The sequence below is a fragment of the Cornus florida genome, unplaced genomic scaffold (assembly GCF_030987335.1).
Source record: "Cornus florida cultivar Cherokee Brave unplaced genomic scaffold, ASM3098733v1 CherokeeBrave_3.0.0_Hap2_Chr11, whole genome shotgun sequence".
NCBI classification, from domain to species: domain Eukaryota; kingdom Viridiplantae; phylum Streptophyta; class Magnoliopsida; order Cornales; family Cornaceae; genus Cornus; species Cornus florida.
The window spans coordinates 89,674,025-89,691,248 of NW_026775581.1; the positions used below are offsets into that span (position 1 = coordinate 89,674,025).

Genomic DNA, 17,224 nt, shown 5'->3' on the forward strand with positions numbered 1-17,224 from the left:
TGAACGTGAGAGTGAGACTGTGAGAGTACCGTTTGCAAGTTTCCGTTTATACGTGGTTTAATACGACGTCGCACTTGATCTACACATTTCCTTTTCTTTTGTTTTTTTTAATAAAAATTTACCATGGTGTTATCTAGCCTCTTATCTTAAGCCATCTGCATCAGCTTCAACATATTTTCACTCTCAAAAAAAATGTCATTTCAGCTTTTTCAAGAGTCACATCAGCAGCTTTCATTCTCCAAAACCATATACTCCATCAGGCTCTTCTAATTTAAGCTCTCAAAAAAAAAAATTATTATTATTTTTTTTTAAACTTCCCCTAAACGGCTATATTTTTCATCTTATATAATGAAGACTCATTTGCTCATCTGAAAATCATCATTACATTAATCTCTCTCCATTGTAGCAAATATCATTATCCATCTTTATAAATTTTGAAATTCCGATGGCTTCGTTGTCACAAGCTTTTCTTTTGGCAAACTTTCATCTTCCTCGCCATCCTCTTTGGAAGATGACTCTATTGCCACGTTGTTTTAACAGGATCAAGATGATTTCTATGAGATTATTAATTCAGTAAGGCCAGAGATAATTAAACAAGTATTTCAAGTTCGTAATAAGAAGTGGTACATTCTTCGTAACCGAGTGAAAAGTCACTATCAGCTGATGAAAGACTACTTCAACAAGAATTGCACATATTCACAGCAGTACTTTCACCGGCGATTCAGGATGCGATGAGAATTTTTTCTTCGTATCCTTAATGATGTCAAAGCTTATGATGACTACTTTGTCCAAAAAAATGATGCGACTGGTCGTCTGGGGTTGTCTTCTATACAGAAGATGATAACTGTTGTTCATATACTTGCATATGGTTGTGCAATTGATCACTATGATGAGTATATTAAAATCGGCGAGAGTACTGCCATTAAGTGTTTGAAGGCATTTTGTAATGCTATTGTTATTGTGTATACAGAGGAGTATATGCGTCCACCTGACGAAGCCGACATAGCACGGCTGCTTGAAGAAGGGGAGCAAAGAGGATTTTTGGATATGCTTGGTTCTATCGACTGTATGTACTGGGAGTGGAAGAATTGCCCAGTGGAGTGGCACGACACACATAGGGGACGCTTTGTTAAGGATACTTTCATATTGGAAGCAGTTGCCTCACAAGATTTGTAGATCTGGCATGCATTCTTTGGAATGTTGGGTTTACACAATAATATAAATATGCTAATCATTCCCCGGTATTCAACAGTATCGTCAATAACCAATTACCTCCGGTTAATTATGTAGTAAATGGACATCACTATAGAATAGGGTATTACTTTGATGCAGACCATCCCACACCCAACCATTGGAAAAGAAAAATTGTTTGCTCAGCGATAAGAGACATGTAGTAAAGATGTGGAACGGGCTTTTGGATTATTGCAGAGCAAGTGGGCAATAACGCAAGACCAGTGCGTTACTGGGAGAAAGATGACTTGCGCCTCATAATGAAAACGTACATCATCCTTCACAATATGATAATTGAAGATAAGCGTCACGCAAATGTTAAAAGATGGACTCCGCCACCGGAGGATGCAATCCCGATTCCCACTTTAAGTCGACGGCCATCGGTTTTAGTGGCATACATATTCTCTCACCAACTTCAGATTCGCAACATAGAGACAAATATGCGGTTGAGGAATGATTTGATGGAAAATTTGTGGAACCGCTATGGTGGTGATGATGTTTAATTTATTTTGCATTTTGTTTGCTTTTAAGATGTTATAACATTTCGTGTACTAGAATTTGTATTATGTAATGGTTTTTTAAGATTAAAAATAATGAATTGGAATAAGAAAATAATGATTACAAAATCCTATGGGAATAAGTAGATGAATTTTTTATTTTAAATGTTTTTTTAAAAAAAGAAGTTTTAAAAAATTGAATTTTTTATACTTTTTAAAAAAACAATTATAATTGTTTAGGCACTATTTGTGTCAGCCAAACAATATCTTAACGGCCAAATGCATTGTTTGTGGTAGAAATTTAAAATTCAAAGCAAAAAAATTGTAAAAATAAAAAATAAAAAATTTAAGGGAAAAAAACAAAAAAAAAAAAAAATGTTTTTTATTTTATTTTTGGACAAACAGTGCCTAAACAATATAATTTTTATTTAATAAATTTTATTTATTTATTTTTTTTTTTAAAAAAAGAAGCTCAAAATAACTTATTTTTGGGTTTTTTCCCAAAAAAAAAAATCTTTGCCAAACAGTGCCTGTCTTTTTTTTTTTAAAAAAAAAAAAAAAAAACACGTTAAGGCAAAAGGTCGCCGATTTGCAAAAAGGGAAAAAGAAAAAAAAAATACAGCTATTGCGGGCCGGCTCGCGAAATACCACGAGGCGGCCCGCGAGCTAAAATAGGCCCCGCTCAATTAAGATAGTCCGCTGCACGCTATTTGGGCTCCCAAATCATTAAAAAAGGACTTTAGCTAGCCTGCTGTAGATGGCATTACAACCGGACAAAGATTTAGCCACTTGAAATGGCTTACATCGCATAATCAACAACTCCAATTACATCAAACTTCGAAAACTTATAGTGCAAAACCCTATTCTTCACCCATCTTCGTCATCACGGGACTCGTTAAGGCTTAGTATTGAAGTAGATAGTATAATTGTAGAGGCAACTCTTATGAGTTGCACGGGAGTCAGAAAAGAAAGTCGGGGAAGAATTATATATGTTTTTTTTTTTTCACAGTCACCGCAGAAAAGGGGTAGTAATGTACATGTTTTAAAAATAATAATAATATTACACCAATGTCTAATTATTTTGTATTGTATCAAAGCTAGACGCGCGAAGCGAAAGGGCGGTTCTCAAACGGAAATTGTGTTATGATCGCCTTGCCACTCTCGCATAAACCAACCGACAAGCTTCCATTTCAAGCAGGCTACCCTTTTGTTCGATATGTTCATTCAGTACTACCCCGCTGGTACACATTTCGTTTATTGTTCTAGTCGGGCCAAGCCCCTCGCAGCCGAGTTTCCTCCCATCCTATGTTCCTCGGGACTTTCTGAGCTCTGTAGATAGTGGAATATATTATCAAAATATTACTCATTCCAATAAATGAGCAGCAACAATGTAAGAAGGAGAAGACCAGCACGACATAGAAAGATTTGTATCAGCAGTATCTAAAGCAGGTTTTGTATCAGCAAAATCTAAAGCCTTCCAGGGAATCAAGAATTGAGACACTCCATGAAGTTAGAGAAAGCTCTTTCCACTGTTTCTGGAATTTCCCTTTTTTTTTTTTTTTTTTTTTTTTTTTTTTTTGCTTTTCAAGCACCAGAATTAAGACTTCCAGGTTCAAAACTTTTTTCCGATCTTGCCGAATATCCATTACTCAACAAATTTTACTGTTTCTTGTGCGGTGACTAGATCAATTCTATTGAAATTTATAAAACTGATCAACTAAAATAAAGAGTAAGGATTTAGTCTTCTCATGCATTTGTAATCAGAAAGTTATCAATTGGTGGTGAATTTTCATATACGAGCATCCAAAACCCCTAAAGAAAGCACAATCACATGTTAATTAAGTATTATTGGGTTGCAGGAATCGGATTCTTTGCGTGTGCCTTTCGGTGTTGGAGTGGAAATTAAGCAATTGAAGAATTCATTTTCATTTCTAGCAACCGATCACTGAACCTCTCACTCATTTGAAATGGATACGGAGAACTGGTTATGCCTATCTTGTCTCATGACACTTGCTGCAATTATCCTATCCTTTGTTGTGTTCATTAAGAAGAAGACCACGAACACTTCAGTAGCACCACCCTTGAACACTTCATTAGCACCTCTGGACACTTCTTTAAAACCTTTGAACACTTCTTCATCGTCCACCTCTCCACCTGCAGGATGGGACTAAGAAGTGTTCTTGAGTTTCAGAGGCAAAGATGCACGTACCGCGTTCACTGACTACCTCTACACCAACCTTGTGGATGCAGGAATTCACACGTTTGGAGATGATGATGAGCTTCGCATTGGAGAGAAGATTGGTCCTGAGCTTCTCAAGGAAATAGAGCACTCAAAGATATCCATCCCAGTCTTTTCCAAAGGCCATGCTTCAAGTAAGTGGTGCCTGTTTGAGCTCACCAAGATGGTTGAGTGTAAGAAGACTTTAGGGCAAATGATATTACCCATAAGCAGACTGGGAGTTATGAAAAGGCCTTCCGGGAGCACAAGAAGCATTTTGATAGTGCTACTGTGGATGGGTGGAAGGAAGCATTGAGGGAGGTTGGAGAACTGAAGGGATGGGAAGTGAACAAAGTTGCTGACGGGTAATTGCTTCTATTTACATTATTTATTGATTATGTTCTTGTTCTTTTTTCTTTTTTCTTTTTTTTTTTTCCCTCTAAACTTCAAGCTAGCACACACACTTGAAATATTGCCCAGCAGGGCTTGAACAATCAGCTTCCCTTTTGGGGATGTCCATTGTTAACTTTTCATGACTATTTTCCTCAAATGTAAACCTTACTAGGACCAACTATGAACTTTTTTGGTTATGTTCTGAAACTAGGCACTAGTTTAACTTAGTTTACAAACAATAGTTTTCACAAAATTGTCAATCAAATGAATTTTCAATGTACTTTATATTTTTCAGTTTTCTGGGAATATAAAACTATTCTCGAAAAAATAAATCAAGTAGGTCATGTATATTTATCATTTTCCCCACATATATGACATCTGTGATGCTTGGCAGGCATCAAGGAAGAGTAATAAAGATGGTTGTTTCAAAGGTATGGGGAGAGTTGAAAAGGAACTCATTGGTTGTAAATGAATGCTTAGTTGGAATTGACTATCATGTAGAAGAAATGATGAAATTGTTGAGTATTAATTCCAGTGATACAAGGATTGTGGGGATCCATGGCATGGGAGGAATTGGCAAGACCACCATAGCCAAGGTTATACTCTCCCAACATTCTGAATTATGTTGCTTCCTTGCAGATGTTAGGGAAACAGCACAGCAACACAATGGTCTTGTTAATTTGCAAAACCAACTTATATCTAACATCTTAAAACGGAATTGTTCTGACATTAGTACTATGGATGAAGGAACTAATGTAATCAAAGATGGATTTTCTGGGAAGAAAGTTCTTGTTGTCATTGATGATGTCGATCAAATAATTCATCTTCGTGCGCTTGTGGGAAAGGGTGATTGGTTTCGTTCAGGAAGTAGGATAATCGTCACAACCAGAAACAAAGATATTCTAAATCTGCCTGAGGTAGATTGGACTTATGAACCAAAGGAATTGGATTCTAATCAATATCTTCAACTTTTCTGCATGCTTGTTTTAAGACGGGACCATCCCTCAGAAGGCTATGATACTCTCTCTAAAGATGTTGTGTCCACTACTGGAGGGTTGCCTTTGGCTCTCGAGATTATGGGTTCTTTTTTATCTGGCAAGGGAAAAGCGGTGTGGAAAGATACATTGAAGAAGTTGAAAAGAATTCCGGATGGACAAGTGCAGAAGAAGCTAAGAATAAGTTACGAACCATTAGATTATTTACAACAACAGATATTTCTCGACATTGCATGTCTTTTCATTGGAGTGGATTGAAGAATTGCTTTCCACATGTGGGATGACTGTGAATTTTATCCAGAAAATGGAATTGAAGTTCTTCTTCTCATGTCCTTCGTGAAAATTGGAGATAACAATGAGCTAAGGATGCATGATCAGCTTAGAGACCTCAGTAGGGATATTGTTCATCAAGAAAATTTCAAGGAACCGGGGGAGCGTAGTAGGGCGTGGTTGCATAAGGAAGCCTCCGACATATTGGAGACTCATACAGTAAGATCCAACTGCTTCATGAATGGACGGCCCTTATTAAGCATTAATTTTCTTGTCACCTTACTAACACAATTATGTATGAACTACTCGAAAGTTGAAATAATAACTGGAATTTCCTCAAAGAGAGTGAAAATCGTCATTAATACTAATTTTTTGGGACACCATAATTATAGCATTAGTATATTTTTTACTTATCTAAAGGTTCTCTTTTGGCAGGGAACAAGAAAGGTTGAAGCTCTCTGTGTTGACTTTGGTTTAGAGTCACACGCATGCTGTCTTACAAATGAAGAATTTTCAGACCTATCTAATCTTAGGTTCCTTCAAATGGGGACTATGCAAACCTGGATGGAGATTTTAAGCGTCTTCTTTTAAAGTTAAGATGGCTTCGTTGTAACGCATGCCCTCAAATTTTTTAGACCAACCAATTTTCATCTAAAGAATCTGCTCATTATTGATTTATCATGGAGCAAGGTCACAAAAGCCTGGGAGGGTTGGAAACATATCAAGGTTTCATCAATTTCTTTCCTTTTGTTTCATGTCTCTGGTGACATAATTCTTTATAACTGATTTTAAGCAATTATATTTTCTTTTTTTTCCTTATTTCACAGATTGCTAGAAAGTTGAAAGCTCTAAATCTCACAGGTTGCAGTTACATGGTTAGAACTCCTGACTTCTCTGCATATGAAACTTTAGAAAGATTGATTCTTGAAGAGTGTGAGAGTTTGGTTCATATTGACCCATCAATTGGGTATCTTAAGAGTATAGTTTTCTTAAATTTGAAGAATTGTGCTAAACTCAGCAGGCTGCCTGTGGAATTTGATTCTGTGGAAAGTTTAACGGAACTCCTCATCGAGGGCACTTCTATAGAAGAATTCCCTGTTGGTAGAGGTGTTATGAAGAAGCTTGAAACTCTTAGTGCCACTTGTTGTGGGTCATTGACTCAAATTTCTACCTCAATCAGTGACCTAAAATCTCTTTCAGTCCTTACATTTGATCTTACAAGTATTACTGAACTACCAGACTCAATTGGTTTCCTAGTGAAATTGTGATGCTTGTCACTAAGGTGTTGTTTACAATTAAAAGAACTTCCAGACTCCATTGGGAAATTGGAATCATTAATTGAGTTGCGCTTGTTTGGAACAAGATTTACAGATTTACCTGATACCATTGGCAACCTAAAAAGTTTGAGAGTTCTTGATATTGATTATTCTTTTATAATGAAGTTACCTAGTACCATCGGAATGTTACTGAAACTTGAAGAATTACATGCCTCGCATTGTTACAATTTAAAAGGTGAAATTCCCAGTAATGTTGAGAGAGTATCCTGTCTGAGAATCTTAAGAATAGACTGTACAAATATTTGTAGCCTACCAACAAGCATTGGGCTTTCTCACCTCCAAACCCTTGATTTACTCGGTTGCAGAGAGCTTCAGTTTCTGCCAGAGCTTCCCTCAAGTCTAGTAAGTCTACGAGTCACTTGCATGTCAATGGAGACATTTCTAAACATTCCTAGCCTAATGAATCTAAAGGAGTTCTGCTTTTCTAACTGCTCTAAGCTGCTGAAAATTCCTGAAGATATTGGGAAGTTAACCAAACTGGAGACCTTGACCTTGTATGGTATTAGCATTAGGATCCTGCCAATGTAGCTTGGTGCCCTTTCTCGGCTTAAGGAGCTCACTATTCAAAATTGTGAACAACTTCAATGCCTTCCAACTCTTCCCTCAAGTCTGTTCAAACACTTTCTTCAAGTTTGTGATTCAATGAAAAGGTTGCCAGATTTGTCAAATTTTAAAATTTTATCAGAACTAATGCTTGGACAATGCTCAGAGTTAAGGGAATTCATGGCCTTGGAAGATTGGAACTCTTAACAAGTTTGGATCTATCTGACTGCATAAAAGTATCTATGCTTGAAGGGCTTGAACAGCTAAGATCTTTAAGATACTTGACCACATCATGGTGCGAATCACTAGAGACATTACCAGATCTTTCAAACTTAAAGAAGTTGAGGAAATTAATTCCTTAGCATTGCAAGAATCTGAATGAAATTAGGGGCCTTGACAGATTGGAGTCCTTGGAACGCTTGAAAATGAGTAGCTGCATATCCTTGGAAAGACTGCCTGATCTATCAAACTTGGAAATGCTATAAGATTTAAACCTCACCCGGTGCCAGAAGTTACATGAGATTGAGGGTCTGGAGGCTTTGAAATCCTTGAAGTTGCTGGACTTGTCATTGTGCATAGCCTTGGAGAGGATACCTGATCTGTTGAGACTAAAAAATTTAGAGGAATTACAACTTTGTAATTGTGAGAAAATTAGTGAGATTTAGGGAAGGAACTGAAATTTTTAAAATTCTTGGACATTTCTGGATGCAAGTCACTAGGAAAATTTCCAGACATTTCCAACATAAAAAAAGTAAAGCGTTGAAAGCAAAATTTCAGGATGTCAGATTTTAGAGTTTAACATGCGCCCTGATGGCATGGTAATTATCTATTTTCTGCTAACCTATGTTGTCTTTGTTTGATCATTTTTTTCCTCAACTGATAGTTAATTGTGATTTGTTTTTCTCTTTATTTTTCAGGTAATTGATGAAACATCCATGTCAGTTATTAATTATCATTGCAGAAGGTTGTTGAACACTAGTATTTATGCAGTTGTAATTTAGGTCATTTTGGTTTTTATTCCTATATTATATGGTTGATTAGGAGCATGGTAGCATCTGCTGTGTATTTTAGAACTGTTTGGATTCAGTACTTTCAGGGACACATTGTCATAATAAAGATTAGTAAACACATGATTAACCTTCCTGCATTCATGCTTAGTAACCACATTTTTTTTTACATTTACCAAGAAAAATACAAAAGCCTTGCAATAAGATTAATTCTACAGCCCAAAAGTAAAGTAGAGATTTTTATTTATTTATAAGGTAAAAGTGGAGAGTTTTATATTATTCCACACGATTCTCTTCATAATGATTAAATTACTGCTGAAACTCTTTTTGGCTACAAATTTTTACTAACACCCTAACTTCTCAGGGTTAGATGCATCCTCTCTTGATATTGACGTATTGTGGTTCTTGTATTACTTGAGAAGATTGAAAGTGGTTAGCTCTCCTTGCCTTTATTCAAACTAAATGACAGAGCTGTCTTTTCTACATTGAATCCATTGAAACTGCAGATATTTTATAAATAATTTTCCTATTTTTAAATGGTGAGATGATAAAACCACTACTCTTTTATGTTCTTACTGCTTCATTTGGATAAATAACAGCTGTCTATCTACATTGAATCATTTGAAACTGCAGATATTTTATAAATAATTTTTTTATCTTCAAAAGGTGAGATGATAAAACCACTACTCTTTTATGTTTTTGCTGCTTCATATGGATGATTTGTTTCTTTAACCCTTTTCCTAAAAAGTATACTCTTTTTAATAGATTCTTCTTCTATTACATTTGTTCAGAAAAATAAATGGAATGGAACTGTATTTCTTAGTTTTACTTTATAAAATAATAAAAACAAAAAGAAGAAAAATTAAACCATCAAAAAATCTGAATGGAAGTTTATGAATTGATGGTTTTATAGGTCTTTCCGTATGAATTTCTCAATAAATTGTGCGTTATGCTTAGAAGAGATTAGGATGATACTGAGAATGAGACAGAACAATTAAACAGAATGGTTTACAAGATTGATTGATCACTATATTTTGCTCACTTTGGACAATCATTTCAGTTCTCTTGTTCAGTGCTTGTACTGTTCACTTTTGTTATTGGCTTTCGTATTGTTCAATGCTTGATTAATATGTGTAACCAGTGATGACTGTGTAAATAGTATATTACTAGATCATAGATCTCTAAATGCTTGCTTCATTTCCTATAACTAAATTCAACAATTAATTTTGAATGAATTAATGTTGCATTTGGGAGCACCAAATCTGTGCTTTGGATTTGTGATCGGAGGAAATTTAGTTCAAACAATTTCCTCCAATCCCAAATTCAAGCGGCCGATTTGGTGCTCCCAAACACAACATAAGTGTGTTTGATAAAGTATTTTGAATATCCTTTCAAGAAATAAGTGCTACTTAAATTGAGGGTTGAGCGGTATTTTTGGTTGCTGAATCGAAGTTTTCGTTTCCTAGATTTGGTTGCCGTTAATGCCCATCCATCTTTGGTGCACTTGATTGTTGAAGCCGTGACGGTTTATTTTTTCTGATGTTGCTGCCGGGGACTCTGCATTGGTGTCATTTCACTTGTTATGCTCTTCAATTGTCTTCTTTCAAATTTGATGATACTGCTGCTCTTCATTTGACCTTTGGTCTCGTCTTTGACCATTGCTGCTCTTGACTAGTCTTTGGTCTCACTTGAATGATGCTGCTGCTCTTCAGTTCACCCCTGGTCTCATCTTTGACTGTTGCTGCTACTGACTATTCTTTGGTGTCACTTGGATGATGCTGCTATTTTTGTTATCATTTTGACTTGTGCTGCTCTCTAGTTGGCTTTGGTGGTGTTATGGGATGCTGCTGCTTCTCTTCGCTTGTCTTTGGTCAATTTGGCAGATCTGACGTATACTATTGTGCTTAATTTCTTCAGCCTTGTAAATTGTACATTTGTCAGTTTGATAGCCTGCTACAGTTTGGGCTATATATTGTCTGTAGCATTTTGATATTTACTTTTGTATTTTGTGTATCCAATGTTATATCAAATGCACTTCTTTTCTTTTCTTTTTTTCTCTTTTTTTTTTTTTCTTTTTTTTATCTTTTTTTTTTCATGCACAATGTGTATAAGTTTTTGGACTTATAGTATCAGTACATTACACAGTTGTATGTTAACTGAGATTATACAAAGCAGTTATTGTTCTTGTCAAATGGAGTTAATTCAATATTCTATTCAATGCATGTACAACAGTTCCCATTCTTATAATGTTTTTCTTGTCAAATTCCAATTTCCAGGTGTTAATTCTATTTTGTTGAAAATGCATGTACAAGTTCTCATTGCTTGGTTCGATTATTGTTAATTGTAGTAGCCAAACTATTGTCATAAGGTAGGACCATGGCACAGAAGGCACAGTTTCAGTCAAAGGCTAGCCATTTGTTTTTGAAATAGCCAATACTCTCAGCTATTGTAAATTCCACCCTTGATCAAACAAGTGAAAAATGCATGTACAGGTTCCATTGGTTGTTCTTATCACCCATTTCATTCAATCTGATGAAACATTTGAATGCATTGTAAAGATCAATCAAGCATTTCAAACTGATATACATGTCTCATTTGATATATATATATATATATATAAATCTGTGGCGGGAGCGGTTTTTCATGCCTTGTACAACATGGAATGCGATTTCTGCTGTCCCAAAATGGTACAGCTTCAAAGGCAATGACCATCTCCGACAACTCAAGTTTGGCAATTTTTTGGCAGACTTTTTTCCTTGTGAATGCAAGCTTTTCATGTCATTCCTTTTTCATTGTGTTCTAAAACAAAGGAAGGCAAAAGAAGCACAGCCAACACCAAAATCAGGACTCATGTACAAGACTTGAGATTATTGTCATCCATGACTTCCTCAATTGTAATAAATCGGCCCTTCTCTATTGAAAGCTGTGCTGCAACTCCAATAGCAACTGAAATCAACCCATCCTGCAGATCTACCGCAGGTGCTTCGATTCCTTTAGCTCTAATTGCCGACAAAAAGTTGAGGTGTTCCAAATAGCTAGACCCATGATGCAGCCCGTTGTATCTGATGAGCAAATTGATAAAGAGGCATGTTAAAGAAGCAGCTAAGACGAAGAAAATTGAGGTTCCCGTTGGCATTATAATAGTTTGAAACAATTGAAACTTGGAGAGGAAAAAAAACCCACTTTATTCGATCATCCTCAGCTTTTACAGTTTGGACACCGTCTATTCCATCCACTCGAGTACCCACACGCACAATACTCTCTGGAACAAAGGCTTCACCCTGTAAGCAGCTCAATTTTTTTTTTTGGTCAAAGAATCAAAATGAGGATTAAATGAAATATAGCATAATCAAAGCAATAGAGAAGGAAAAACACAGAATTGAAGTTAGATGGTGGGGATGGTACACAATGTGCCCAAAATGGAATATGTTACATTTTTACAGATAACCCAAACCCAAATACTCATTATCAGCATCACGTGCCCAAATAGAAAGAGAGAGTTACCTTCCCAATATCACCCACTACAGAGATCTCTTGCTCATTTTTGCTCCCTTCAGCAAACATACAAAGGTCGAGCATGCCCCGAGAACCATTATCAAATTCGACAATCACATACGCATTGTCAATAATATCAGGCACCTGTGGAAGAAACAAATAGATAGTGACCAGATGACCACAAGGAAAAAAATACAGTATTCCCAGTTTACCATTTACTAGGTATTGGGAAAAAAAAAATTTTAACTCAAAATTTCAAAAAACAAGAGAGATCCAAGTACGGAATAGCTAATGTTTGAAGTCCCCAGCTATCATAATTATTTCTTGTCACGGTTAAATGTATATAGACTTAGTTCACTAATCATTATGAAGTTGAAAAGAATATACTCCATTGAATCAATACTTTAAAGAGAAACAGAGAGAAATTAAATCCTTGATTGAACCGTATAAGAAGTTTGAATAAGCCCATAAGCTGATCAATATCAAACTTAGTCTTAAGATGAGTAAAATAACTCATTACAGAGAAGCCTTGGCATGGCACTGAGAAGGTTCAATTCTCGTAACTTAAACTAATATAACCAATATCAATGAAGTTCGTTCTTTCAACCACAAGGGGCATCACATTCTGCACCATTAAGATGGGATGAGGTCATGGCACTTGGGCCCCATAAGGCGATTACTGATTGTACAAGCTACAAAACCTCTTTGTACTCCGGCAAGCATGTGCTATCATATCCTATGAATTGTTTGGTAACTATCATCAATGTCCTGGTTGAAATGGAAATGTTAGCTACTAGGTAGCTAACTGATTTTCACCATCCAGAACCACCAGAAAAACTGCCACACATTTCCCAAATCTGTAAGCACTGTTAGCAATTCTACACAAACAGAACTTTAAACGCTTCGGTTTCCAGATTCCAACTATAGTTCTTCAACTCGTTTGGCATCTCATTCTACACCTTGGAATTGAAATTAAGAAAACTAGTTTAGATTGGAATTAGTGTTTGCCAATTTCAAGACGTGGACTCACAATGCTGAACACAGCACAAGTGAAATTAGAAAATCTGCTAACACTTCATGTAAGTGAACTACAGTTTAGGTCAGTTTAGCAGGAAACAAACCCGGAGTTATAGAGTTGGGTTCTACTACTCATACTCTATAAGATGAAATCCTTGCCCCGCGCTAGTTAGCTAACAACATGGTCTTTGCAAAATGAGCTAAGCTTTAGATGCGTTTAGCTTGTGCTGATTTTAAGCAGAGGAAATAAGGCATGCCCATGCTGGATTGACTCTCTTTTCTTGACTACTGGTGATTTATACTCTTGTGAACTGTTTTAAGAGGGTGCACATGTGGGTGTGTATCTGCATTTTTGAACTTCTCGTGGATCTTGGGTCGTATAACCCCTCCCAAAATACTATCATATAGCTTTACCATTTCTCCATTATCATGCATATAAAGTAGATCGTTATATTCTAGATTTCTAATGAAAACTTACCTTCTCATCATATATTTCATCTTTGTGATTAACATCAATAGCTCCAGAAGCCATCACACGAACAGGATTTGCACCTACAAACAGCCTCATCAGATCAAAAAAGTGGCAGCACTTCTCCACCAGAGTCCCCCCAGTGTTACAATTGAACCGGTTCCAATTGTTGACCTATAACAAGCACAAGAAAATAAGATTAATAGCTACAAGGGCTGGAACGAAAACTACAACTTTCCTAAATTACCTTAACCAAGAAAGGAAATCGATGTTCCCTGATTGCCACCATCTTGACCAGTCCTAGTGTTCCACACTTAACTATATCTATTAGCTTAGCAACAGGCGGCATGTATCTGTACTCCAGTCCAACTTGTACCAGAATATCTGGTCTTCTTTTAGCAGCCTCTATAACCTGATTCCAGTATTATATGCTTAATATACGTTTAGATCATATAACTTACGGAGAGAAGAAAAGAAGAATGAAGCATGTGAGAAATTCAATGTGACACAACATCCAGAGGAAGCAATTCGTATACATCTAGTAGCAAGTTAGAAAGTAAATGAGTGTGCGCACGGTGTAACCATGTAAGCACAAATGTATAAAATACATGTCGCAGGCATATAAAAAAACATATCCAAGCTTCCAATTTAATGACAAAACATCATTCTATACTCAAGTAATATTTGCATCAAAATTGAATGCAATCTCGCAAACAGACACCAATAATTGCTTGCACATATTTTTCCAATTTCAATACCAGACAGAGTTTTTGTAACTGAATATATCTGCAGTCTATGACCAACCTGCAGATTAGTAAACATATATTGAAGACAGTGTACACTATCTGGTTGTCAGAAAGTTGACACTTAATAATAGTCAACTAGGGCCAGGGCATGTTCCCTAAGTTTTGGGGAAAAGTCCTGAAGCACATGCAACTTTATCAATAAGTGTTTGTAATATTACGCAACACAGTACAAATATTACGCAACACAGTACAAATAATAGAAGTGTTAATTGAAAATCATTCCCACATTTTGCACAGAATTCCACAATAATTAACCAAAACGAGAAGACAACATTTGCTTGTTCATTCCTGACACTAATTGCTCGTCTTAAATTATAATTACAATTGTTTGCAAGATGTTTACTGATTTCTGTCATTACAAAGGACTAAATATTTGTTGACCATATATACCCTGTTAATTCCCAAAATTCACAATTCTTTCACTCCGAAAGGAGAGGAAAGAAAATCCAGAATCCCTGCCATTAAGTTCGTAGTCTAGTCATCTTAAAGTGTTTACAAACAGGCTTGAAAAATGCTCTCATGAAGCATGTCTCTTAATTGGTAGATATACGACAATACACACGCACTTGCATACGCAGGCACGCGCACAATGCTGGGGTATTTCTTAAATGCAGTGCTAAAATATTGGTGTTCAGCTACAGCTCTCACTTGTTTGATGCCCAAGCACACTAATAAGTTCAATATGATGGAAGTAATTGAGGTATTACATCACTGACCTTTCTACAGTCCATGACTGTTGTGCACAAAGGCTTCTCCACTAGTACGTGATGTGGTTTTGGATGGTTGATGATATCCATTAGGATTTCATAATGAGTCATGTTTGGGGTCGAAACAACCACTACATCACATAGCCCACTGTCCAACAGCTCTCGATGTCCTGAAAAAACCTTTACAATACTCAAAATTAATAAATAAGTTAAATAACTATAAATCTTGAGGTTAATTTTGTAGCACTTGAATCAGCTGAAATTTAGAGTTGCCTGATAATGATGAGCACAACAGGTTCAAGTCAAGTTATAGGCCTTTGCAGTGTGATCAACTGTGAATTTTAGTTTTCAGAGCAACCAAATATTGAGAGGTAAGTTTTAAATTTCGATGTTTCCACACCTCAAATTTCGATTTCAAACTCTCTTAAATAAAATTTTACAAATTGAATTCACTTATGTAGTTATATGACAGAATTTTAGCATAATATAAAAGCTAAAAAGCGTATCAAACATTGGATACCAGATGTATTAAAATGACATGTGCCTTGGATCAGTATTCGACATCTAATATTGTAATTAATACCTCCAAAACTAACCAATAACAGTAAAATCATACAATAATAATATTGTTTCAACATGATTTTTTTTCTTTTTACTCTTAACAAAAAATCAGCATATGACGTGTTATAATTCAATCAAGCATTGAAAAAGAACAAAAGATACAAAATAATTCAATGACAGTAATTTATTTGCTAACACTTGCTCCATACTGACGCAAAGGTTACATGTTCAAAACCCAAAACAGTTTCGCATACATCTATCTATGCAATGACACGAGCTTCGTGCACTGCACTAGTTCATTTGACAAGCTATAGATACAGAATTATGTGAGAATGATGGTTGACTCAGATACCTTTAAAGGCCAGTTGAAGGACTCTGCTAAATTTAGGGCAAGTTGTTGAGAAAGGTCGTGTTGATCGGCGATACAAACGACGGCGACTCCTTGATTTCGAAGATGATAGAGATTGATGAGGTGTTCTCTTCCCATCATTCCCACTCCGATGATTCCATATTTTACTGATCCATTTGCCATTGGAGTTTCTTCTTGTTATCTTTGAACTCGCTCAGCTGTCTCTCTCTTCCCAAGTTCCGATTGTTTGGCCGGTGTCTTTTTCGCTTCTCGGGTAAGTAGTTGGGGTTGATTGAATTTTAATATAACGGTTTTGTCCGTTACTTGGATTTGATTCATTGAATATAGTCAGGTTTCAGTACTTTTCAAGTTCCACGATCGAGGTGGGTTCCACATGTGATCCATTTGCTTTGCCCAACGGTGTAATTACAGGAAAAAGTATGATGGCCTGCTCATCATTGCAACCAGTAAGTCGGTACAAACCGATGGTTCGAAATAAACTTGTCAATTGATGGTATATGAATTTGAGAAAAAAATTCCATAATGCTCGGAATCTTCCAACCTGTTACCTTAATAAATAAACATAAATTATAAGTAATTCAATCCTATTAAAAATATATTATTACATTATAATATATTATACGTTAAAGCCGAAATTAACACAATTCGGGATAACATCATTCTCTTATAAAGAAGATGGGAGAAGATCGATGAACTTTAACGGACATCGGTGTGGTGCCTGTCAAAGTTAGTCATTGAAGGTCTAAAATAACGACAATGATTTAATATGATATTTTTTATCATACCTGATTAACTAGTAAGGTCGTGTTATTATAGTTGACGTTCCCTTGGTTCGTTGCAAGACGTTTGTTGGGGAGATTATCTGCTACTTAAAATTAAACTTGTACAATCTTGGTTATTTTTACCTCTTTGACCCACTTTATTTTTATCTTATCTACTTATCTAAATTATCCTTATCACCGTATATATGAATGTTATATATATTAGTTAGCTACTAGTATTAAATTTATATATATAATTATTTATTACCATATTAATTTGATTACTTAGTTATATTATGCACCATCGTATATGTTAACAATTTTTGGTGCTTTATATTTATGGTACAAATAAGTTACAATTTTGACTCTATAAAGGGAGTTATTAAGGATGGCAGCAGGGGCAGGTTTGGGCGGGTGTACCCTCCCCCGCCCATAACCGTTTAAAAATTCCTCCCCTGTCCCCGTCCAAAACTGTAAAAACGGATAAACTTTTCACCCTATCTCCGTAACTATTTAATATTTTTACCCCGCGGGTACCCGTCCCGCCC

General features: G+C 35.9%; 3 protein-coding genes across 3 annotated transcripts; 2 read left to right on the forward strand and 1 right to left on the reverse strand.

Annotated features, from left to right (window-relative positions):
• The first annotated feature begins 837 nt into the window (after nucleotides 1-837).
• On the forward strand, nucleotides 838-5,591 carry LOC132281514 (disease resistance protein RPV1-like). The gene is made up of 4 exons (XM_059783215.1): nucleotides 838-1,172; nucleotides 3,919-4,100; nucleotides 4,148-4,310; nucleotides 4,733-5,591. The coding sequence occupies exons 1-4, from the start codon at nucleotides 838-840 to the stop codon at nucleotides 5,589-5,591; spliced, it is 1,539 nt and encodes a 512-aa protein (XP_059639198.1).
• Nucleotides 5,592-5,606: 15 nt separating this feature from the next.
• LOC132281515 (disease resistance protein RUN1-like) lies at nucleotides 5,607-10,480 on the forward strand. The gene is made up of 6 exons (XM_059783216.1): nucleotides 5,607-5,822; nucleotides 6,039-6,182; nucleotides 6,431-6,824; nucleotides 6,906-7,282; nucleotides 8,401-8,475; nucleotides 10,310-10,480. The coding sequence occupies exons 1-6, from the start codon at nucleotides 5,607-5,609 to the stop codon at nucleotides 10,478-10,480; spliced, it is 1,377 nt and encodes a 458-aa protein (XP_059639199.1).
• LOC132283352 (uncharacterized) lies at nucleotides 10,337-16,195 on the reverse strand. The gene is made up of 7 exons (XM_059785291.1): nucleotides 15,898-16,195; nucleotides 14,994-15,164; nucleotides 13,719-13,883; nucleotides 13,481-13,645; nucleotides 11,995-12,129; nucleotides 11,674-11,771; nucleotides 10,337-11,552 (listed from the first exon to the last, which is right to left on the reverse strand). The coding sequence occupies exons 1-7, from the start codon at nucleotides 16,075-16,077 to the stop codon at nucleotides 11,339-11,341; spliced, it is 1,128 nt and encodes a 375-aa protein (XP_059641274.1). The 5' UTR covers nucleotides 16,078-16,195; the 3' UTR covers nucleotides 10,337-11,338.
• Between the last annotated feature and the right edge of the window lie 1,029 nt (nucleotides 16,196-17,224).

What these genes read in the sequence shown, in the direction of transcription:
- LOC132281514 (XM_059783215.1), top strand. Translation starts at nt 838, where the DNA reads ATGATAACTGTTGTTCATATACTTGCATATGGTTGTGCAATTGATCAC. An exon ending in GCAGTTGCCTCACAAGATTT is followed by an intron (nt 1,173 to 3,918) that starts GTAGATCTGGCA and finishes CTTGAGTTTCAG; the next exon opens with AGGCAAAGATGCACGTACCG. An exon ending in TTCCAAAGGCCATGCTTCAA is followed by an intron (nt 4,101 to 4,147) that starts GTAAGTGGTGCC and finishes GAGTGTAAGAAG; the next exon opens with ACTTTAGGGCAAATGATATT.
- LOC132281515 (XM_059783216.1), top strand. Translation starts at nt 5,607, where the DNA reads ATGTGGGATGACTGTGAATTTTATCCAGAAAATGGAATTGAAGTTCTT. An exon ending in CCTGGATGGAGATTTTAAGC is followed by an intron (nt 6,183 to 6,430) that starts GTCTTCTTTTAA and finishes CTTATTTCACAG; the next exon opens with ATTGCTAGAAAGTTGAAAGC. An exon ending in ACACTAGTATTTATGCAGTT is followed by an intron (nt 8,476 to 10,309) that starts GTAATTTAGGTC and finishes GCTGCTCTCTAG; the next exon opens with TTGGCTTTGGTGGTGTTATG.
- LOC132283352 (XM_059785291.1), bottom strand. Translation starts at nt 16,077, where the DNA reads ATGGCAAATGGATCAGTAAAATATGGAATCATCGGAGTGGGAATGATG. An exon ending in CCTTCAACTGGCCTTTAAAG is followed by an intron (nt 15,165 to 15,897) that starts GTATCTGAGTCA and finishes AGTATTGTAAAG; the next exon opens with GTTTTTTCAGGACATCGAGA. An exon ending in TAGTGGGTGATATTGGGAAG is followed by an intron (nt 11,772 to 11,994) that starts GTAACTCTCTCT and finishes AGCTGCTTACAG; the next exon opens with GGTGAAGCCTTTGTTCCAGA.